Source organism: Garra rufa, chromosome 15 (genome assembly GCF_049309525.1).
Source record: "Garra rufa chromosome 15, GarRuf1.0, whole genome shotgun sequence".
In the NCBI taxonomy this organism is placed as follows: Eukaryota; Metazoa; Chordata; class Actinopteri; order Cypriniformes; family Cyprinidae; genus Garra; species Garra rufa.
In genome coordinates, this window is record NC_133375.1 from 2,116,323 (window position 1) to 2,140,945 (window position 24,623).

At 36.8% G+C, this 24,623-nt stretch overlaps 1 protein-coding gene across 1 annotated transcript; it reads left to right on the plus strand.

Moving 5' to 3' along the window:
• The first annotated feature begins 7,578 nt into the window (after positions 1 to 7,578).
• On the plus strand, positions 7,579 to 24,447 carry nr5a1a (nuclear receptor subfamily 5, group A, member 1a). Its single transcript, XM_073818895.1, has 7 exons — positions 7,579 to 7,686; positions 8,376 to 8,517; positions 9,391 to 9,875; positions 14,090 to 14,248; positions 20,367 to 20,486; positions 20,588 to 20,732; positions 23,865 to 24,447. Exons 1-7 carry the CDS (start codon positions 7,585 to 7,587, stop codon positions 24,119 to 24,121), a joined length of 1,410 nt encoding a protein of 469 aa, XP_073674996.1. The 5' UTR covers positions 7,579 to 7,584; the 3' UTR covers positions 24,122 to 24,447.
• Positions 24,448 to 24,623: the final 176 nt, after the last annotated feature.

A 24,623-nucleotide genomic window follows, 5' to 3' on the forward strand; every position in this document is an offset into this window, starting at 1 on the left:
TTTAGAAACCCTTCAAGGGCAAGAAATTTCTCAAGAATACCCCGACCCCTTACCAGAACATCTCAGCTTGTTGTGAACTATTGTTGAGGCCTTTTTTGTGTTTTCAACCCTGCAAAGGACAAAGGGTGACGTGTGGTGCATTTAAGATTGAAGATGTGACAGCTGTTTGGAGGAAGTTTAAAATGCGCACACTCTTTATGATAATAATATCTATGTATTGTATTTTTAATACAAAAAGCCTATTATTTGATGTTTTTTCAAGGCGTAAAAGGCTGTGACTAGGCCTAAATGCATACAATTTCATGGATTGGAGTAATGTTTTTAGAAAATGGTTTCTACATAATAAAAAGGGGACAAACTTTAAGCACATTTACTATTCATCTGCTCAAATCTAAATCTATGACGGAACTGCGAGGGGTTTATGAAGTGTTATCATTACAAGATATTATACAGTATTATCAAGAAAAGTAACCAATTACATGACGGAGGGATTGGAAAAATCCCTATAAACTATAAAATAATATACTTGCCCTGTATTGGACACTCAAGCCACATTTAAAAATGTATGAATGTAATTAAATCTAACAAGATATCATTGTAACTGTCAGTTATTTTCATATAATAGAAATATAAGCAGACCTTCGTTAGGTCTCAAATGCTAAAACAATAGATATACAGTTTTAAATAAAGACAAAATTATTGTGACAGTTCATGGTTGTCACATCCACCCAATTCTTTAAGTCTAAAGTCTATTGATGAGACTTCCGGTTCATTAGCAACTATAAAGGGTTTACCTTCAGCAGTTACCCGTATGCGTGGCCATATTGGCGATATTCGGATGTAAACAGCAGCATGGACTGCACGGTTAATGTACTACTGAATACATTTTGTGCTGTTTAAACCACGGAAAAAACGTGTGGAAGCTGCTAAATCATATAGAGAAGGACTTAGTAAGCAGGAAATGCAACAACTAGGTGGTAAAGATACATACGAGCAGGGGCGCCGCTCGCAATTTTGGGCCCTATGACAAAATATGAGTTTGGGCCCCCCCTACCACACCAAAGCAGATCTCTGGGGGCCCCTAAAGGGCATGGGCCCTTAGAATCGTCTTAACTTATCCCCCCCCCCAGCGGCGCCCCTGCACACGAGCAGTATTAATTAAGAAATTAGCCTAATATTTCACCTGGAAATGATAAGAACAAACTTGAATGTTGTCAAGGTTTTTGCCCTGGAAATCCTGGTTCAGTTTGGCCAACCACAAACGCATTTTGCCCCTCTGACAGTTTTTTTGCACTCTTCTCCTTGATTTGTTAAAACTTTTGCCAGTTTATAGTACTCCAAATGTTTTCCTGGTCCAACCGGTTAGTACAGTCCAAAACATGATAATATTGACCATTTTCAGCAGCAATAATCAGGAAAATATGCAATAAATTTCATTCAGTTCAGTGGCGTTTTTTATGGTAAGTGTTGCTAATATGGCCGATTGAGAACGCATCTTGAAAACACTATAGGGGAATAATAAGAAGAATAACTTGTAAAACTGTACAACCCAGCCTGTTCATAGTTAAGAGAGTACATTAAAATAATATGGTAAGACACATCAATTTGCAATATCATGCAGCAAAAGGTGTCATGATCTGGGCTGTGGGGCTTCCCTCAGCCACCTGAGGTCGCTGTTTTCCCTTTCCTGCACTGCACTTCTGATAGCATTCACCTGTCCTTGTCGTTATCACTGATTACACGCACACCTGTTCACAATCACTATCTGGACTATAAGAGATCCCACTACTCACTCCGCATTCATGTCTGCATTGTCTTGTGTCTTTGATGTACTTTTGTGTTCATGATATCCCTGGCCTTTGATCTTGTTCTCGGTTTTGTTATTTTGTGTTCTAGTTATTAGTTTTGTGCCGTGTTGGCCTTTTGTCTTGGTTTGTTTATTTCTTTTTAAATTCTTTACTTACCCTGCATTTGGACCCAGACCCATTCTATCTACCGTGACAGAATGCAGACTCCACAGATGGGTCCAGCGGGGAGTAATTTTTTCCTTTCAGAGGAGGCGGCATCTTTTGAGGCGGCGTCGGCTGCTCGGTTCGAGGAGATAATCTACCTCCAACTGGCCGAGATGGCGCAACGGCGTTCCCGCTTTGCGGTGGGGGCGGAGTGGCTCTTCCGTGAGAAGGCGGAGGGGTCCGTTGTCTCCGTTCCTGTGACCGCACCTCCTGTTCCTGGCGCTGAGGCGGCTGCGCGTCCTGTTCCTGACGCGGCGGTGACCGCTCTCTGTTCCTGACGCGGCGGTGACCGCTCTCTCTGTTCCTGACGTGGCGGTGACCGCGCTCTCTGTTCCGGACGCGGCGGTGACCGCTCTCTCTGTTCCGGACGCGGCGGTGACCGCGCTCTCTGTTCCGGACGCGGCGGTGATCGCTCTCTCTGTTCCGGATGCGGCGGTGACCGTTCTCTCTGTTCCTGACGCGGCGGTGACCGTTCTCTCTGTTCCTGACGCGGCGGTGACCGTTCTCTCTGTTCCGGACGCGGCGGTGACCGTTCTCTCTGTTCCTGACGCGGCGGTGACTGCTCTCTCTGTTCCGGACGCGGCGGTGACCGCTCTCTCTGTTCCGGACGCGGCGGTGACCGCTCTCTCTGTTCCGGACGCGGCGGTGACCGCTCTCTCTGTTCATGACGCGGCGGTGACCGTTCCCTCTGTTCCTGACGCGCCGGTGACCGCGCTCTCTGTTCCTGTTCCCCTGGCTGCAGGGCCAACTCGCATTCCTCTGGCTGCGGGGCCCGCGGACGTTCCACTGGCGGCCAGGCCAGCTCTTGTTCCATTGGCGGCGAGGTCAGCTCACGTTCCTCTGGCGGCAGTGTCCACTCACGTTCCTCCGCTGCACGGGCCTGGCCCGCCATCCCTCCCCCTGATGCACCTTACACCGTTCCTCCTCCCTCCAGATTTTTTTTTGTTTTGGGAACGTCTGGAAGCCGTTCCCTTGAGAGGGGGTACTGTCATGATCTGGGCTGTGGGGCTTCCCTCAGCCACCTGAGGTCGCTGTTTTCCCTTTCCTGCACTGCACTTCTGATAACATTCACCTGTCCTTGTCGTTATCACTGATTACACGCACACCTATCACTATCTGGACTATAAGAGATCCCACTACTCACTCCGCATTCATGTCTGCATTGTCTTGTGTCTTTGATGTACTTTTGTGTTCATGATATCCCTGGCCTTTGATCTTGTTCTCGGTTTTGTTATTTTGTGTTCTAGTTATTAGTTTTGTGCCGTGTTGGCCTTTTGTCTTGGTTTGTTTATTTGTTTTTAAATTCTTTACTTACCCTGCATTTGGACCCAGACCCATTCTATCTACCGTGACAAAAGGAGCCATTTTGTACAGCTAAAAATAACGCGGACCAATAAAATTAACAAATGGCTGAGCCTAAGGAAAGTGGATAGTTAATGTGATGAACTATACCTGTAGTTTCTCTGATAAGACACCGGTTTGAACTTGACCAAAACTGACATGGGAATGGGATCAACTGATTAAAAGTTCTTGGGAAATGGCTCAGAAAAGTGAAGTTCGTTAGCTGTTTGTGTGCAGATGCTACTTAATCTTATATTTGCAATTAAATAAAAATGCATAATTTAAATTTAGATCTATATAAAATGCCAATAATCGAACCTTCGAACTATCGACCACTTCTTTATATGCAATTTTAAAATTACTTAGATTGTCTTAGAAACATGGTTAAAGTGCAAGTTGAGCTGACAAGCATTATAGTCAATTTAAATATACTTTATTGTAATTTCTATTGAAACGTCTATGTCGTGATGAAGCTGCAACTTATAAGTTATAAGTTATAATACATTAGTTTTAAAAGTAATAATGAAAACACTTGAGTTTAAATTACAATCAAACACTTTACTTGTGCTTCAGTATGTTTGTCAACACATTAAAATAAGTGTATACTTAAGGCGAGATTAAAACAATGATTTAGCTAAAACTTGACGTTATTTTAACATTTTGAAGTGTAATTAGCCTGTCAAGAAACAGTCATAAAAGCTTGCTCTCAGTAAGTAGCCTTAAGTGCCTTTTATTTCATCAAAATTATGTTATCTGCAAGTAGAGTTTTATTTTTTAAATATACTTCTAAAATGTGAAGTAATCTCCAGTCAAAGCAGTTAAGCGCACTTCTTCACACAGGTTACCAATACCCCTTCGCTTTTCTCTTAACAAATGTACCGCTCGCCAAATCAGCACTTTATTTCCATGCAAAGCACGAGATGTGGCTCCTCGTCCTTATTGTATTCATTCACTATCAGACATTGATATTTTAGCAGAAGACGGAGGAATGCTCGCCAAGCAAAAATAGTCTCTCCGGAGTCAAAGCATCGCGGTGAAGCGCTTCATATCAGGAACAGAACGCCAAACCCGAGCAGTGAGCCACAGCAGCCAGGCATAACACTGCTAACCTTGACAGCGGTAACTGATACACTATCACGTCTCTCACCGCGACACAGTCATGAAGCGACGGCCACTTCACTATACAACGAACACAATTTAAACTATAGCCTAGATTTGACTCTACAGGGCCTTATCTTCTTCAGTAACTCCATTCAACCAGCCTCGGTGTTAAATAGGCTATAAATCAATGTAAGCTTTACTCTGCATTATGAAGAAACACATATATAGCATAAAATAACATACTTGCTTTTGTAGAGTTGCATATAAGAGCAGGCCTACTTCGCAACAGACCGTTTATTAAATCCCCTCACATTCTGAGAGCAATTCTTTTTGTCCACTATAGCTCATGGATATGATGGGTCTGTGACAAATAAAAGACGTGTGAGATGATAAATGGATAAATATTTTACAAATCCCTTTTTTAAAGCGCAAGCGAGTTCAAATGTAGTCTTTGTAATCAAGTTGGCTTGTACAACGCATTAACTCTATTTGGATTTAATGAATCCAAAATGTCTGAGATTCTGAGATTTCATTTTTACACAATCCTTGTTCTCAAGGTAATTCATACCTTTACGTTTTTAACGTTTGCTCTATTTCACCTCAACAAAGCGTGCCTATTCACAATGTGTGAATACATAGGCTAATAAATCTAACGATAATAAACAGGGTCTCTAATAGACCTGTTTTATTAACTAATTATTAATATTAATAACATTCTGTTTAGTTTTTGTTAATAGAACATATATGCGTCACGTGAATTACCTTTTTAATGTATTTTTGAATAACTTCACAAATTCAGACTTTGTCATTGACCCCTACATTTCTTTTGCATATTTCAGAGGAAGAAGTCTATAACAGTTTGAATGCCAAAATAATATATCAGCTAAAATATTGGGTAATCATTAGCCAATATAATTGGATAATAACAAACTTATTCAAACAAAATAAAACAACTATATAGAATAAACGCTTTTGTTTTTGCGTTATATTTGGATACTTGTTAATGTACCAATCAGTAATTGTGTGAATGGCCAAACCTTTCTTTCTGTGTTTTTTTTTTTTTTTTTTTTTTTTTTTGCTGGTCTGATAATAAAATGCCGCTGCTGTAACGACTGGCGCGCATCATCTTCACGAGAGCTGTCACATGAGCGCACTATCCAATGAAGACCTCTCCAACACACTGATCCGAGACGGAGGAAGACGTTCAGACACCGAGGAAGACCTCAGACCTGTAAGATTCGCTCCCGAAGTTTCTGAATGACTGAACACGGACCTTTAGCTGAATTATAAAGCTCGTTTGAAGCGACTCACACTTGCTGGACGCGCATATTAATGGTAAGTCTCTACATTAGGTTTGGAAAACAATAATTCGACAATGCGCTTAATTTTTGGCTCATTCCTCCTTGTCAAGCATTTTAAGTTTCAGTTCTGACGCTGTGAAGCGCAGACAATTTTATGTTAATAAAAAAATCGAAATATATTACAAATAGGCTAGATATCTAAGCGTCGCGTCTATAAAATAAAATTGTTTTAAACGGCGCACATGCGGCTCACACCTGATTTCTCTGAAATGTGATCATAAGATTAATATATATAATGTTCTGCCGGTGAATTGTCTGGCAGGCAGTGGGGAAAAGCCCAGAAATAAATCTATAATGTGTTTCATTTGATAAAGCCTAAATGTTCAATTAAACATGGGATTTAAGATATAGGCTATTCTATTAATTTATGCATTAAGGTGTACAGTTAAATTGTGGTTAAATAAATATTAAATAACATCGAAAATAAATCTTCAAGTAACCCTTCAGTTAAAATCCGTGTAACATTTCTTCAAGCTTTTCAAGCCTTTCATCGAGCGTATCTTTTTGGATCAGATTAATATATTGTTATTATTTTAACATACTGAAGTGTTGAAACTCAAAACATGTTTTTATTTTATTTCATGTAGCTTACCAATGGTTTCCCCAAAACACTAAAACTAATTTGATAAAAAGTAAATAACGATTATTAATTCCACCACTTGTATTAGGCTAATTTAACAATATGACTATCTAATCTGTGAATTTTCATATACGAATGATCATTAGTATTCAACGTAACTATTCATTCATCAGTAAATTTGAATTAATAATAGGCTAAAATTAGCCTATAATAGAAGTTGGGATAATCAAATAATTATTATGTAAAGTACAATTGTTTTTGATAACTCCCATCTCATTCTGTTTAGTATGAAATTAATGAGCTAAACATCGCATTTAACTCGTGATGTGTGTATGTGTGTACCTGGTATTTATCACGTTATGGGGACCAAATGTCCCCAAGGATAGTAATACCAGTAAATTTTGACCTTCTGGGGACATTTCATAGGTCCTCATGAGGAAACAGGCTTATAAATCATGCACAATGAGTTTTTTTCAGGAAGTAGAAGTGTGCACAATCTCCTGTGAGGGCTAGGTTTAGGTGTAGGGTAGGTGTAGGGTGTACGGTTTGTACAGTATTAAAATCATTACGCCTATGGAATGTCCCCATAAAACATGTAAACACAACATGTGTGTGTGTGTGTGTGTGTGTGTGTGTGTGTGTGTGTGTGTGTGTGTGTGTGTGTGTGTGTGTGTGTGTGTGTCGTGAAGTGGGCGTCGGTCGGGTGGGTGGTCACGTCCATATAGGAGGCATGACAGGAGCCAATATGATCAAATTCATCCTCTCCTCTGCGTGTCCAGATGCACGACTAAACAGATGAATCGAGAGCTCTAGATCTCTAGCATTATTCATTATTTTTTCATTAACATACTTTTGATTTGACACTTTTATCGTTGTTTTATTTTATCGCTGATCACTGTTCAGGAAGACGCTATAAGGTATTTTACAGTGCAAGCTTTACTGATAAAGTTGTCTTGTGGAATTGATGTGATGTTTGGATCATCATAGCATTATACTGTGGTTAGAATGCACGTCCACAAGTCTTTTAAGAGATTTAACTATTTTAAATATTTTTCAATAATCATTAAAAAAGCGAAATATAGTTTTGTAAAAGAAACTTTTTTTTTTTTTTTTTTTTTTTTTTGCAAACGATCGTAACATTTTTAACAGAAGCGCTTGATTTGTTGCCTCAGACGCATCTGTGAGGGTGATGGACTTCACAGCAGATGAGGAGCTGGAGGAGTTGTGTCCGGTATGTGGAGATAAAGTGTCCGGATATCATTACGGCCTTCTTACCTGCGAAAGCTGTAAGGTACGAGCCAGTTCATCTCTTGTTATTAACTCTGAAACGCTTAATAATTATAAACGAAAACGTTTATTTACAGTGAAGAGTTCTACAATGGAGCTAATGTTATAAACATCAACTGTCTTCGTTAATGTTGTTCATGACATTTATTTAGTAATTTATGTGTTATTATTTAGTAGTTTTTAAGTAACAACAGTGTCATGGTAAAATACTTAGTAATAACAGTAGGCTATATCATAAATAAATGCATGCAAATAACCCTAAATAAAACCTTAAGCATGTGTTGTTAATATTTATTACTTAAATGAATAATCACACTGTAACAGTTGGACACCTTAAAATAAAGTGTAACCTAATATCTTTTTGGTTTCATCATGTAACAGATATCCATTAAACCAGTCATAAGTTTTATGCATCATAAATAAGCTTTCCATTGATGGTTTGTTGGGGTAGGACAATATTTGACCGAGATACAAAAATCTGGAATGTGAGGGTGCAAAAATCGAAACATTGAGAAAATCGCCTTTAAAGTTGTCAGAATGAAATTCTTAGCAATGCATATTACTAATAAAAAAAAAGTTTTGATATATTTGCATTAGGAAATGTACAAAATATCTTTTTTTTTTCTTTTTTTTTTTTTTAACAGTTGACAGAGCCTGACAGAATTAAATCCTTATTATATCTTACCATGACAGGGTTTTTTCAAGAGGACTGTTCAGAATAACAAGAGATACACGTGCACGCAGAACCAGGACTGTGGCATTGACAAAACCCAGAGGAAGAGATGCCCCTTCTGTCGCTTCCAGAAGTGCCTCAGCGTCGGCATGAGACTCGAGGGTGAGCCGTGTTTCTCATTAGAAAACCTTTGCACTTTTGCTTTAAAGGAGCCAAAATAAATATATAAAATGTCTTATTTAAAAAGCCACGCTGAAAGTCGTGAATATATTGCTGTTCTCTTGAAAAATTAAAGCTGAGAGAATATAATGCTTAGTATGATATTAAATCATGTATGTGTTTATGCAATTTAGACTCAAGGCATTTAGTAAAATTTAATAAATCTAAAATATAAAAATTTAAGATAATTTAATTAAAGAATAACTTGTGTCATATTCACTGACACTCATTGGGGACCTCTAAATATCTAATATCTAAATTATTTTTGATTAACCTAAAAGTAATGAAAACCATGTGTTTTGACACACTGTATGTATATTTAAATCAGTTAAATCTTGTTACAAATATGTTTTATTTAATGTTTTCATTATGTTTCATTAAAATTTTATTTAAATTTGATTCAGAATTATTATTCATTATTCAATTATATTATTTAAACGTTTCTGGGATGGAAAACATCCTTGTCAGTCTCTTATTTTTCCTTGCGATTCCCAGGCTGAGTGCAGAGAAGCACCTGTTTCCGCGCGCGCCTGTGACACATTCCTCACGCGCTGATAAGACTCGCGGATTCATGTTGAGAGTTCACAAAAACCAGTCCGGAAAATGTCCATATGAAGAGAAATATCCATTTGCTTTCGCCCTGACTTACTAAAGCGAAACCGTGCCAAGCATTCCTTGCTTTATTTGGCTTTTCATCCACTGTGCTCCGAAAATAGGCTTACACTGCCAACTGTATCAGACAAACAGCACATCTGCAAAATGCAAATAATATTTGATAAGCCTGATATGCATTCTCTCACCCTCTTTTCCTCCCAGCTGTCCGTGCAGATCGAATGAGAGGGGGAAGGAACAAGTTTGGGCCCATGTACAAGCGGGACCGGGCTTTGAAACAGCAGAAGAGAGCTTTAATCAGAGCCAGCGGCTTTAAAATAGAGGCCAACCCATCCCTTCTCTCCGGCACCCAGACTGAGTACCAGCTTCCCGGATCACTCTCAGGTCTCCATCACCCTTCTCTGTCCTCTCCGGAGTACGACTGCCCTCCTCTCTGCCCTCCGGCCCTGGGTGTAGCGCTGCAGAGCTACGGTTCATTCCCGGCTCAGTACCAATACACTGCTCCATCCTTACCGAGCAGATTGATTAAAGCTGAATACCCAGATGCATACTCCAGCTCACCAGATTCCTCACTAGGTTACCCGTACCCTGATGGCTGCATGCCGGCGTCCCCACACACCAGCCCCATGAACCCTGGTTTGCCCCCGCTGGTGACAGACCTGGCCAGATGTGATCCAGATGAGGAGCAGGTATGAGTTAAATCATCTGGAGAAAGAAATTAATAAGCTGATACAAAAAAAGTGCGAAAATTGTACTTTATTTAGCCTGTAAAATACATTTTTTTCATTGTTTCAACTAAACTCTTAATAATAAAGGTGCTTTAAAAGGTTCTTTACAGCGATGCCATAGAAGAACCATTTTTGGTTCCACAAAGTACCATTCAGTCAAAGGTTCTTTAAAGAACCATCTCTTTCTTACCTTTTTATAATCTGAAGAACCTTCTTTTGCCAAAAAGAACCTTTTGGTGAAACAGAAAGGTTCTTTAGATGTTAAAGGTTCTTTATAGAACCATTTAGACAAAAAAGGTTCTTCTATGGCATCGTGAAGCACCTTTATATTTTTGCTTACTTGAAATATCACGTTTTCTAGAAATGAAAAAGAAATCTAGTATTGATTGACCAATATTTTAAATATTGTGTCTTTATGAAGTTAATGAAAAATAAATCTTTACAAGCCTGTATTATTTTCTTCTGAATGCAAAATAAGATCCCATTGATTTTGTAAGAATTCAAAGTGTTCATAAACTTATGGTATTTCTAACTGAGGTGGTCAAAACAGACCAAAGACAAGTGTAACATTTGTATTTTTTTATGAAACTGATGTTCTGTTTTTTTAGTTTAATATTATTCTATTTTTGTATCCATTAGTTAACATGAACTAACAATGAACATACTTCTTTGCATTTGCTAATATTAGGTAATTTCAATATTTACTAATACAACGTTACAATCAAAAGTTTTATCTGTTAATAATATTTAATGGACCTGAGCTATAATAGACTAACAATGATCTAACATGAACAAAAAATAATAAATATTATAACAAATGTATTGGTCATTTTAAGTTAATGTTAGTTAATGCATTAACTTTTTGGTACTTTTTTGGTAACACTTTACAGTAAGGTTCATTAGTTAACATTAGTTAGCTACATTAGTTAACATGAACTAAGAATGAACAAAACATCAGCTAAGATTATTAAATGTAGAAGAAATTTTCAGCATTTACTAATGCATTATTAAAATCACAAGTTGTGTTTCTTAACATTAATTAATTAATGCGCTGTGAACAAACATAAACTAACAATGAAGAACTGTATTTTTATTGACTAACATTAACAAAGATTTATTACTCTTTATTCGTTAGTTAATGCAGTATTGTAAAGTATTACCACTTTTTCTTTAACATTTTGTATTTTGAGGGTACCAAACAATATTAACCTCTAAATTAAGCAAAATTTATTTCTATTTAAAATAATTTAATTAAAAAACACGCTGTACTGTTTTTTTTTTTCATTAATACAGTGTTTAAGTTAAAAACAGAGCAAATATGTTTAATATCAGCAGAGTTGGGAAGGTTGTGACTAGAGACCTCAAGTTACTATATTTGAAATGTAAAAAGTAGTGTAACTATTTCAGTTACTTCCTTAAAGTAATGTAACTGATTACATTTGATTACTTTTCCAAAATTTTCATTACGCATTTTTAAACACTTAAAGGAGTAGTTCACTTTCAGAACAAAAATTTACAGATAATGTTCTCACTCCCTTGTCATCCAAGATGTTCATGTCTTTCTTGTCGTAAAGAAAGGGTGTTTTTTGAGGAAAACATTTCAGGATTTCTCTCCATATAATGGACTTCTATGGTGCCCCCCAGTTTGAACTTTCAAAATGCAGTTTAAATCCAGCTTCAAAGGGCTCTAAATGATCCCAGCCGAGGAAGAAGGTTCTTATCTAGCGAAACGATCAGTTATTTTCTAAAAGCATTTACAACTTATATACTTTTTAATCTCAAATGCTCAATTTGCCAAGCTAGACAAGACAAGCATTTGAGGTTAAAAAGTATATAAATTGTAATTTAACCCATAATTTTGCTAGATAAGATACTTCTTTCCTCAGCTGTGATTGTTTAGAGCCCTTTGAAGCTGCATTTTGGAAGTTCAAACTCTTGGGCACCACAGAAGTCCACTATATGGAGAGAAATCCTGAAATGTTTTACTGAAAAACATAATTTTCTTACGACTGAAGAAAGAAAGACATGAACATCTTGGATGACAAGTGAGTACATTATCTGTAAATTACTGTTCTGAAAGTGAACTCCTTTAAAGGAGTAGTTCACTTTCAGAACAACAATTTACAGATAATTTACTCACCCCCTTGTCATCCAAGATGTTTATGTCTTTTTTTCTTCAGTCGTCAAGAAATTATGTTTTTTGAGATAAACATTTCTGGAAATTTCTCCATATAATGGACTTAAATGGTGCCCCGATTTTTGAATCTTCAAAATGCCGTTTAAATGCAGTTTAAATGCAGCTTCAAATGGCTGTAAACGATCCCAGCCGACGAAGAAGGGCCTTGTCTACCGAAACATTCGGTCATTTTCTTAGAAAAATATATTTTTATATACCTTTTAGGCACTGAAACTCGTCCAGCACTAGGGCTTGTAGTGCATGTTCCCGACTCCACGTACTCACGTCGAAAGGTCACGCGTGACGTATGTGAAACTACAGACCCAGTGTTTACAAAGCGAACTTGAGAAGAGAGAAGTCCAACGCAATCAAATACTCTTTAGCAACAAGGTACAACATAAAGTACAACGATGTCGGACGACTTTGAAGCTGAAGGAGCACATGAGATGGAGTTTTTGACCGTTTCCTACCTTTTTGAGCCGGAATACACAGACGATGAACTCTGTCAGAGAGAGAAAACTGCGACAGCCGCGGCGGCGACACAAGCCTCAGGCAGACCGCGTTCAAACGAGACGAGATGGTGGTGCAAGTGTGGAAAATGCCAGCCATTTCCAGCGGAGCAGGAATCCCAGTGCTGTCACGTCTGGACCACATCTGTTCCACTGTTACAAACAATCGGCGAGTCCGGTGATGGGACTGCTTCAAGCATTCGCTGCGTTGCAGAGCACAGTGGACGTAGTAACTTACGTGGAGTCGAGAACGCGCACTACAAGCCCTAGTGCTGGACGAGTTTCAGTGCTTAAGTAAAAATATATTTTTCTAAGAAAATGACCGAACGTTTCGGTAGACAAGACCCTTCTTCGTCGGCTGGGATTGTTTACAACCGTTTGAACGGCATTTCGAAGATTCAAAAATCGGGGCACCATTTAAGTCCATTATATGGAGAAATTTCCAGAAATGTTTATCTCAAAAAACATAATTTCTTGACGACTGAAGAAAAAAAGACATAAATATCTTGGCTGACAGGGGGGTGAGTAAATTATCTGTAAATTGTTGTTCTGAAAGTGGACTACTCCTTTAAGGCACTGTTAACCTTACAATATAATCAACACTAATTCTTGTCAGGCTATAAAAAACCCTTCAAAAACATTTGAATTAAGATCATAAAATTTTAATTTTAAAGCACAACCATTAAAAAATCTGACTTTAGTATCTTTTTTTACTCTGAGATTGTTATGATGTTAAATACAGATTTAGAATCAAAAGATATGTGACCCTGGACCACAAAACCAGTCATAAGGGTAATTAAAAAAAAGAAAGAAAGAAGGATATTGAATAAATAAGCTTTTCATTGAAATATGACTTGTTAGGATAGGACGATATTTGAAAATCTGCATTCTGAGAGTGCAAAAAAAAGTCAAAACACTGAGAAAATCACCTTTAAAGTGCATATTACTAATTAAAAATAGCATTTTTTTATATTTATGGTAGGACATTTACAAAATATCTTCATCGAACATGATCTTTACTTAATATCCTAATTGGCATAAAAGAATTTATGACCCATACAATGTATTTTTGGATATTGCTGCAAATATCCCAGTGCTACTTCAGCCTGGTTTTGTGTTCCAGGGTCACATATAGTTTAATAGCTATGATACTGTTTTTGAAATCAAATATTTGCATAGCTATGACACTGGGGAAAAAAGTTAATCTTAAAAAAATAACAAATAGAAAATAAAACAGTTATAAAATAAGTATATGTTCTATTCTGTATCCTAAACTCCTGAAATACTATTGTCTCATATTTTAGTGCAGACAGAAATCAATTAAATCTGTATGTGTGTGAGAATATTCAGATGTAACCCCCTTTGTAATTCTTTTTTTTTTCACAAGTACCTGTAAATTAATCACACATTGTTTCTCAGTAGCTGTAACAGATTACAGTATGTACATGTAACCATAGACATTCATTTCTCAATTTACTTCTTGTTTCCAGGTAAGAGAGAAGATCTGTGCATACCTTCACCAGGAGCAAAGCGGCAAGGGGAAACTGGACAAACCGCGGCCGTTCAGCCTGTTGTGTGTCATGGCGGATCAGACGTTATTCTCAATAGTCGAGTGGGCAAGAAGCTGTGTCTTCTTCAAGGAACTAAAGGTACATCTTTTGAGATTAAGACAAACTGTGTGTGTGCGTTTATACATGTGGACACTTCTCTGATCATCTGGAGTGTTTTGTCTAATGCTATTTTGGAGAAAGTCTGCTATTTTGTCGCCAAACCACGTATCTTACCGAAAGATAACATTTAGGGACGCCAGGGCATTCAGATACTGTTGTAGCCTGTTTGTGAAGCAGCTTTAAAACTAAGATTGCATTTTAATGTTTAGATTTTAGTGGTAGTATCTGAAGTGCGTCAAAGTCAAAAATTCTTGCTCGGTTTCCAAAAGTTTTTGAATGGATGTTAACAGGAATTTTGGCAAAAAGGCATCCGATGTGAATTTGGTATCTCTTATTTGGACACTGTTGGCATAAGGGAGTGTTGCAAATCACAAAAGATGTGTTGTTGCTGTAATTCTGAAACAGATACACTGTTGACATACACAGAATGTCTCACAAAGCTCTTACCTCTTAATCATGGGTCACAACTCATATTAAACAGAATATTCGGGCGATAAGTGACGGCATTCATCCAATGAATTCAAGCAAATAATGTAGAATGTCAAACTTTGTTTTTGCCCATTCGCACCTGCATGGCCGTCGCATATTTTTCGTACAGTTCATTCCATTCCGCAGCCATGGCAACTGGCGTTCTGCGATTGCGAGCATAAAATGTGTCAGAGTTTGAAAACGCATGCCAGCGACTGACTCTCTTTCAGAAACACTTAATTACATTCCACGCAGCAATAGTTCAGGAATCGCAGCCACATAGTTGTTCCTGGCTGATGAAAGGTATCGTGCGATGTGGAAAATGTGCATTTCGATTGAAAAGATTGATTAGTGCATGTTTGTGTACATACTAGGGAGGGTTTGTGAATGATAAGTCTGACACTTTGTATCTACGGACGCGAGAGAGGTCAAGTTTCCGGGTCTCGAGGCTGTGGATTAGATGTGGATGTACGGTTTGAGTAATTGTGTCTGGGCTGCGTTTGATATATGTAGCGCTACGCTTCATATTGTGCGTCAAAATACTGACACAACGTGGCCTTCAAAATGCGGTGTACTGTATAGTGTGTTAGTGGGGGAGGAAGACATGGACGGAGATGGAGAGGCTGCGAGAGGTCATCGTCTGGCGCTCGTAAATACAGCGCATTCGATGTGTGATCGTCACAAGGTCTCTCATTCCCTCTTTTATGATCTCTATCCGCTTAGCTGTTCATCTCTATGCAAGGGTATTTCTTTGGGTTTTAGAGTCAGAGGTGGTGTGCTTGAGCTTGTGCCGTGTACTATGATTGGAGTCAAAATTGTTTGAGACTTTTTATGGAATTGGTGACAATGCTTTGAGATATTAGTGATTAAACATATTTTAGATCATCTTTTGCTTTTTACAAAGAGTTATCAATTTCCTGTTCAGGCTATTGCGATGTAGTCTCTATGCAGTTTCTGAAGCTTTTATGGAAGCCAGGCTTTCTCTCAACGAAACCAAAACTAAACCAATCATTCACCCGACTATATTTACAATCCTCATGTTATTCCATTTCCAATTCTTTCTCCTGTGGAACACAAAATAAGATCTTCTGAAACACATCTCTGTTTTTGTCCGTACTGTCAAAGATATTAAATGATAGTTTAGATCCCTTGACTTTCACTGTATGGACAGAATTTTTTTTTCAAAATATCTTTTGTGCTCAACTTTTTGTCCGTTCAGTTAAGGCGAGACACTGCAGGTGAACAGGGTAAAAAATTAACTAATAGTTATCACTTTACTTACCCAGTTGATTGATTACATTGATAATTGCAAACATATTTTGCATTACAAGTTTTCTAAAATGTTAGGTTTAAATATGCAAATTAGTCATTATTTAGTAAAATATGCACTAGTTTGCACACATTTCTAGTACAAAAATCTAAACACTGGATGAAGGCAGTTTCAAAATTCTTGTTTTTTTTGACATATTAGAGTAAAATGTTTTTATAGAGGGAATTTTGTGCATCTCATTTCGTCACTGCATAATTCAGAAAAAACTTAGAACAGACAGGAAACACTATATTTTTTACCATTTTCTGGGGAAAAATAAAATGATGTATAAAATCAAGCAAATTATATCTGAACAAAACCCTCTGTAAAAACCTTCAGGATATAGACAGGAATAAAAATGTAAAGTTTGGTGTGTGTAAGTGCTACTGAAGTAGAGATTTATGGCTCAGCGTAGGAGAAAAAACTCATTTTGAGAAAACGGCCTTTAAAAGTATGGATTGTAATTGAAATCTATTGACACAAATAGATGAAGTGCTATAAAATAAACACTTAACAGTGTTTTTTGGGTGTTTTCTTTACCCTAGTCTGAAAAAACAAAAAGGCCAAAATCTCAACATTGTTGGACACCATTCAGTGTTATTTTTCGTATACTATTATAACATTATTATTATTTCAGATTTATATATTCAGTTTTTACTTAATTATTTTTGTATGGGATGCTTTGAAACAGTATTAAAGATATATGATAACATCAGGGGTGTTTCCTCTGAGGAAGCAAGGGAGGCAGTGTCTCCTTAAAATATTGGATGAGAACAAACATTCATAGCACAAAAATAAAACAACGCCAATATTACAAAGTGTATAAATCACATGTTTTTCTAAAGAAGCATTGTCCAACAGCGACACCAGCAGGTAGAGTTGCCGTGGGTGGTCACGTATTTCTCACCTCTCCTGAGCCCATTGAGTTTTAACAGACTCCCTAAAGCTTGCTGTGAGATTGGTGGGGGGTAATTGAGAATGAAAGAAGGCAATGCATCACAATATGATTGGATATGACTGGTTTGTGCGTGTTTTGCATTTGCGAATCAGTCTAAATGAACAATATACTGACGTTGATGGGAAGACTAATAAAAAAGTAAATAAACAACTTGCACACTTAGATAAAACCCCTTTGTTATGTCAAAATGGCCTGAAAACATAATCTGTGGGAGTTTTTAGTGAGTAATCAGCTTGGTGAAATTTAAGGTAAATTTCTAGTATTTACTGTATTTGATGACTGATGATCCAAAAATTCAAAAATAGTTAACTATTAAAGAATAGCTGAACACAAGTTCACAAATAAAATATATTGTTTGAATCGTTACTGCCTTATATTGAAATCTAAAATGTAACAATAACTTGATTAGATTCATACTTGGGTTTAATAAATAAAATTTTGATTGCACAGTTAATGTAAAAAATATATAATTTTCTTTTTCTGATAGTGTAAGTAATGTGTATTTAATCAAGACAATTGGACTGGGACATTTCTTGGTTAAATAAATTATTATTTACACAAAAAAAAATCTATTTTATATTTTTACATTAACAAATGTAATCAATAATCCATTCATTAAAGCCAAGTATGAATCTAACCATGTTAGTACTTTGAAGCATTTAACATTTATTCCAAATGTAAATGTCATAACTCAAGGCAGTAATCATTTTAAACAACATGTTTTAATTGTGAATGCATGTTCAGCTATTGTTTTTAATAGTTAACTTTTAACTATTATTGAATTTTTCGAATCATCAGTCATCAAAGCTCTGTAAATACTTGTCACAGAAACCGAATTTTACTTTAAAATTCACCAAGCTGATTACTCACAAAGCTGAACATTACCAGTCATATCCAATCATATCCAAAACGATGCTGGCCTCTTCTCATGTGACATTCCCCATTCATTCTCAATTACCCCCCACCAAATTTATAGTAGTTCAATTTCAGAACCAAAATTTACAGATAATGTACTCACCCCCTTGTCATCCAAGATGTTCATGTCTTTCTTTCTTCAGTCGTGAAAAAATGATGTTTTTTGAGGAAAACATTTCAGGATTTCTCTCCATATAATGGACTTCTATGGTGCCCCCGAGTTTGAACTTCCAAAATGCAGATTCAAAGGCTCTAAATGATCCCAGCCAAGGAAGAAGGTCTTATCTAGCAAAACAATCAGTTATTTTCTAAAAACATTTACAATTTATATACTTTTTAATCTCTACACAGAGCTAGACAAGACAAGCATTAGAGGTTAAAAAATATATAAATTGTAACTTATTTAGAAAATAACTGATCGTTTTGCTAGATAAGACCCTTCTTTCCTCGGCTGGGATCATTTAGAGCCCTTTGAAGCTGCATTTTGGAAGTTTAAACTCGGGGGCAGCATAGAAGTCCATTATATGGAGAGAAATCCCTGAATGTTTTCCTCAAAAAACATAATTTCCTTATGACTAAAGAAAGAAAGATGTGAACATCTTGGATGATAAGGGGGTGAGTACATTATCTGTAAATTACTGTTCTGAAAGTGAACTACTCCTTTAAAGGAACACTCCACTTTTTTTGAAATAGACTCATTCTCCAACTCCCCCCGAGTTAATAAGTTGAGTTTTACCATTTTGAAATCCATTCAGCCGTTCTCCTGTTCTGACGATATAACTTTTAGCATAGCTTAGCATGTATCATTGAATCCTATTAGACCAATAGCATTGCGTTCAAAAATAACCAACGAGTTTCGATATTTGTCCTATTTAAAACTTGGCCTAGAAAATCACAGCTTTACATTTTCTGATGGTATTAGTACACGATATAACTACACAACAGTGTTGTTTTCGTCAACGATGACGATGACGAAATCATTTCGTTGACGGCACTTTTTTTCATGACGATAACGAGACGATGACGAGATAAAAATGGCTCGTTGATGACTAAAACATGACGAGACGTGTGTGTTTTTTCGTTGACGAGACGAGAATAGACGAAAATGTTAGTGGGTGGTCCGTCAGACGTTTAAAATGCATGACATTTCTGCTTATTGTGCATGCCAATTAAAACCTAAAAAGTATCTGCCGCCATGGCAAGCCGTTTTAACATTAAATACTCTTTGCCATACTAGTATGGCAAGTGTTTTAGCATTCTATTCTTGTTTGGTTACGCCCACCACCTGGTGTGCAGCGCACAACGTGCTCAACACGTCACATTGTTGTCACTCAGACAGACAGACGATTAACCATGATGGCGGCAGTTTGCACACAGTGTGGTCGCAAACGGCGAGAGGACCTATGGGTGTATTTCAAATATATGTCTTTTATGTCTAAAACCATTCCTTCATTATTGTAATTATTGGTGAAAATAGTCGATCCGGAAGCTCACAATGTGTTGAACTATAGATCTGCTATTTTCACAACTTATAAGTGACACTACCAAACAGCAAAATACTTACTGACCAACATTAATTTGTTAAAAGACTACTTTTTCCCCTTTTTTGACTAAAATTAGACTAAAACCTTTTTGACTTTTCGTCGACTAAAATTGGACTAAAACTATCACATATAGAAGTGACTAAAATTTGACTAAAACTAATAAGCATTTTAGTCCAAAAGACTAAGACTAAGACTAAATCTAAGATGGTTGTCAAAAACAACACTGCTACACAAGAGTCATGTTTTAAACAGGACAAATAATGGAAACTGTTAGTCATTTTTGAACGCGATGCTATTGGTCTAATAGGATTCAATGATCTATGCTAAGCTATGCTAAAAGTGATTTCGCCAGAACAGGAAAACGGCTGAATAGATTTCAAAACTGTAAAACTCAACTTATTAAGTTGGAGTTGGAGTTGGAGAATAAGCCTATTTCCAAAAAAAGTGGAGTGTTCCTTTAAGATGCAAAAATACCATTTAAATATGAATAATCCCGCTTGTCTCTTTATGAATGAATGGCACAGATGCAAGATTTTGTTTAATATACTGAAGTGCACATGACGCTAGCAGTTTTCATCGTCTGCCATCTCGCTAAATTAGGACATAAACATTAAAAACAGTCATTGTCTACTCTCTTCCAAATAATAATTACTCATAATTACCAAAAACAGCAGAAATACAAGATATAAATATAGACTAAAAAGATATTAAAACTTGCTATGCCTTTAACTCGATGCTGTAACTCTAGCTGCTGGTGTCACTGTTGGACGAGGTTTTTTTTTAGAAAACAAGTTATTTATAGTTTTTAATGTTTTATTTTGTAATATTGGCAGTAGTATCTGCTTAAATTTCAATAATTTGTCTTAAATCAGTATCATACTGTAACAATTTCTCCTTATTTAGGTTGGAGATCAGATGCGACTGCTGCATAACTGCTGGAGCGAACTGCTGCTTCTCGATCATATCTGCAGACAGGTGCATCATGGGAGAGACAACAGTCTGCTACTCATTACAGGACAGGAGGTGAGTGTTTTCAACCGTCATCATATGTAAAAGCTTCAATGTTTGAAGAAAAGCAGAACATGTTAGTAGGAAGAGAGTAGTGAAGATGCTGTGTGCTGTAGGTGGATCTGTCGGCGATGTCTGACGCGGGACCTCCTCTGGCCACTATGGTGCAGAGAGGACAGGAGCTGGCCAGGAGACTGCAGCTGCTGCAGGTGGACAGAAGAGAGATGGCCTGTCTGAAGTTCCTCATCCTCTTCAACCCCAGTGAGTACGACTGTGTGCAGTTTCACAAGCTTCTGAACTTCATTTTTAGCACATGCAGAGACACAATGACAGTCTACAGAGTGACAGACGGTAACTGAAAAAACAATTACGCATAACACAAAGGGTTTTGGAAAGTATGAAGCCAAAAACAGATTTGGTTGCAAATTTTATATTATATTTTACAAAATACTCTAGCAATTCTGAGGCAAGTTCCACTGAATGTAAAGTAGGTTTATGTTTTAATGAAACATTTTGCATCATAGACCTTAAAACATTCCTGAAAAAAATAACATCAGTTATTTAGTTACTCTTTTGACCAAAATTAGTTGCATTTGACCTTCTAGTTACAGAAATCTTGTATGAAATCTTGGTCTCCCCTTAATCATTTAAGCACATTTTACAATATTTTAAACATATTTTGATTTCAGAGGCATGACTTAATCAATATAGCCTCAATACAGTACAGTTTAAGAAATATAGTAAACCGCAAATGTATTAAATAAATGCAGGTCCTCTAACTTGTACCTAGCAACAAACCTTTTCCTAGAAACGTCCACTTTCAATTTGATTAGGCACCATAAACAAACAGCTGAAAGGAGAAAACTGGATGTGAAATCGAAAGAATTTGTCGTCTCCTCTCACTCTGTCACATTGATTTTTTTCATTCTTTGCCTAAATGGAAGCAGCTTTATTGAGTAATTTGTGTCCTTCAAATGTACTGAAAAGATTATTCAACAATTTAATTACTGTGTGAATAGCTCTTCTGATGAGCTCTGCTAATGCTTTAAAGTGCTCCATTAATGGGTCAGGCTATTGTCACCAAAACACACACACACACACACACACACACACACACACACACACACACACACACACACACACACACACACACACACACACACACACACACACACACACACACACACACACACACACACACACACACACGTTGGGTTTACATGTTTTATGGGGACATTCCATAGGCGTAATGGTTTTTATACTGTACAAACTGTACTTTCTATGGCCCTACACCTAAATCTAGCCCTCACAGGAGATTGTGCACACTTTTACTTCATCAAAAAAACTCATTGGGCATGATTTATAAGCCTGTTTCCTCATGGGGACCTGAGAAATGTCCCCACAAGGTCAAAATCTACTGGTATTCCTATCCTTGTGGGGACATTTGGTCCCCACAACGTGATGAATACCAGGTACACACACACACACACACATACATCTCCGCTGGGACTATATGTTTAGACTGCCCAAATCAGATTTTTCTCTCATATGTGTTTCATAACAGCATGACCCACATGAACTCTGATTTTTCTGATTCTGGATTGGGCCACTTCCATAAGCGATACTAAACTAATTTTAAGATAATTCTGAACAGTCATTTCAGTATTCATCCAACTTTTACACCACTTTATTAGTCACAATTTTGTCACTCAGTTAATATGTAAGATGGCCATGATAGTAGTCAGTGGAGGGAGAGTGTGGAGAAAGTATTATGGTGATGGACGTTTTGCTTAGAAAGCTTTGAATTGTTTGTGAATCATTTGTATTTAACCAGAAGTTCAGAGAACATATCAAACTGCCAAAGTCACTTGATAACAGTAAATGTGGCTTTGTTACATCACAACTGTTTTAAAAATTGCAACGGTTCGTTGCCGCGGAATGACCAGTGTCTATAGCGACAGCATTTTAGTACCACGTAAAAAAGTTTAAAAAAGACATTAAAGTCGAAATATTTTGAGAATAAGTGTGTTTTTCGAGATTAAAGTCTAAATGTTTTGAGAAAAAAGTCAAAATTATGAGAATAAAGTCTAAATATTTTGAGAATAAAGTCGAAATTACGAGAATAAAGTCAAAATTACGAGAATAAAGTCAAAATTACGAGAATAAAGTCAAAATTACGAGGATAAAGTCGAAATTACGAGAATAAAGTCTAAATGTTTTGAGAATAAAGTTTACATTACGAGAATATACCTTTTTATTCTCTAAACCTTTTGACTTTATCCTCAAAACATTTAAACTTTATTCTCGAAATATTCCGACTTTTTCTTCTCAAAATTTTGCGGCTTCTTATTCTGGAAACCTTTCAACTTTTTATTCCCGATACCTTTTGACTTTTTTCACAAAACAATTCTACTTTATTCTCGAAACTTTTAAACTTTTTATTCTCAAAACCTCTCGACTTTTTATTCTCAAAACCTTTAAACTTTTTATTCTCAAAAACTTTCGACTTCTTATTCTTGAAAACGTTCAACTTTTTATTCTCGAAACCTTTTGACTTCTTATTCTCGAAACTTTTAAACTTCTTATTTTCAAAACCTTTCAACTTTTTATTCTTGAAACCTTTCAACTTTTTATTCTCAAAACCTTTTGACTTTTTATTCTCAAAACCTTTTGACTTTATTCTCAAAACATTTCGACTTTATTTAACATAAAAACATTTGATTTTTTATTCCCTAAATATTTCGACTTCATTTTCGAAACGCTTTGTCTATTTATTCTCAAAACTTTTCAACCTCTAATTCTCGAAACCTTTCAACTTTTTATTCTCAAAACTTTTCAAATTGAAACGTCTCAAAACTACCCTTCCTGGCTTTGAACTTGTCAGTTGCACTGCTGTCTATGCCGGGTTTAATGGAAAATATCTTAATTTGTGTTCCAAAGTCAAATGAAGATCTTACAGGTTTAGAACAACATGAGGTTGAGTAATTAATAACAGGAATTACATTTTTGGGGGTGAACTATCCCTTTAACAGTATTAGGATAACTATTTTTTTGTTTAGTGGGTTAAAAGCTGTTTATGCATGTTTGGCCTGAGTTTTTGATGTATTCACACAGTTTTAACCAGCAGGCATCAACCAGTATGAGGTCTTTTGAGTGCTTCGTAACAGTGAATCCTTTTGCCAAGCAAGCTTTAAAAAGGTTAATCTCTCCCGTCACTAGAAGACTAGTCTATTCAAGCAAAACTTGAGTGAAAACTGAAAACTAGCAAAGCTTTTCTTTTCCTTTCCTTTACCTGTGTCCAAATTTGCAAGCGTTAAATGCAAATTGTAGCATTTCGGTGCCATAGATGTGAACAGCCTACGTGATCTGTAATAATTTATCTTTTGTCTGCAGATGTGAAGCTCCTGGAGAACCAGCAGTTTGTGGAGAGCATTCAGGAGCAGGTAAACAGCGCTCTGCTCGAGTACACGCTCTACTCGTATCCTCAGTGTCTGGACCGCTTCAGCCAGCTCATCCTGCGGCTGCCTGAGGTGCGGTCGCTCAGCGCACAGGCCGAGGACTTCCTGTGCTACAAGCACCTGTGCGGAGAAGTGCCATGCAACAATCTGCTCATAGAAATGCTTCACGCCAAGAGGTCCACCAATGTGTGAAAGTGACACTCGTTTCGAAAGTTTAAGCCATATGTGCAAAATTGGACAGCGAACAGATTTCCAAAGCCAATTCTTTCTTACCTTATGTGATGAATGTACAGAATATTTTCATTTGTATTCTTTTTAAGTCACTTAAGCATGACAATCATCGGTGGACGTGGAGGCATTTTTATAGTGTTTTATTCTTCTTCTTCGTGCTATTCGGTTTACGTTATTCTCTAGGCTATGAAGGTAATTGCAAAGCGTGAATACTGTAGTCTAAGAGCGATATTTCTATGTTATTTTATCTTAATGCTCCTGCGCTTGAGTATTGTGATTTCTTTGTTTTCAAATACATTTATTTGGTTGGTATTTAAAAAGCATTCCAGAAGGGCCTGTCCAAAAATGAATCAAATGAAACAAAAGAAGGTATTTATTGAAATAATGTTATTAACAGTATCAATGAAACTATTTAAAGCACATTTTTACATAGATTACACATTTATTTGTCTTTCCATTTAAG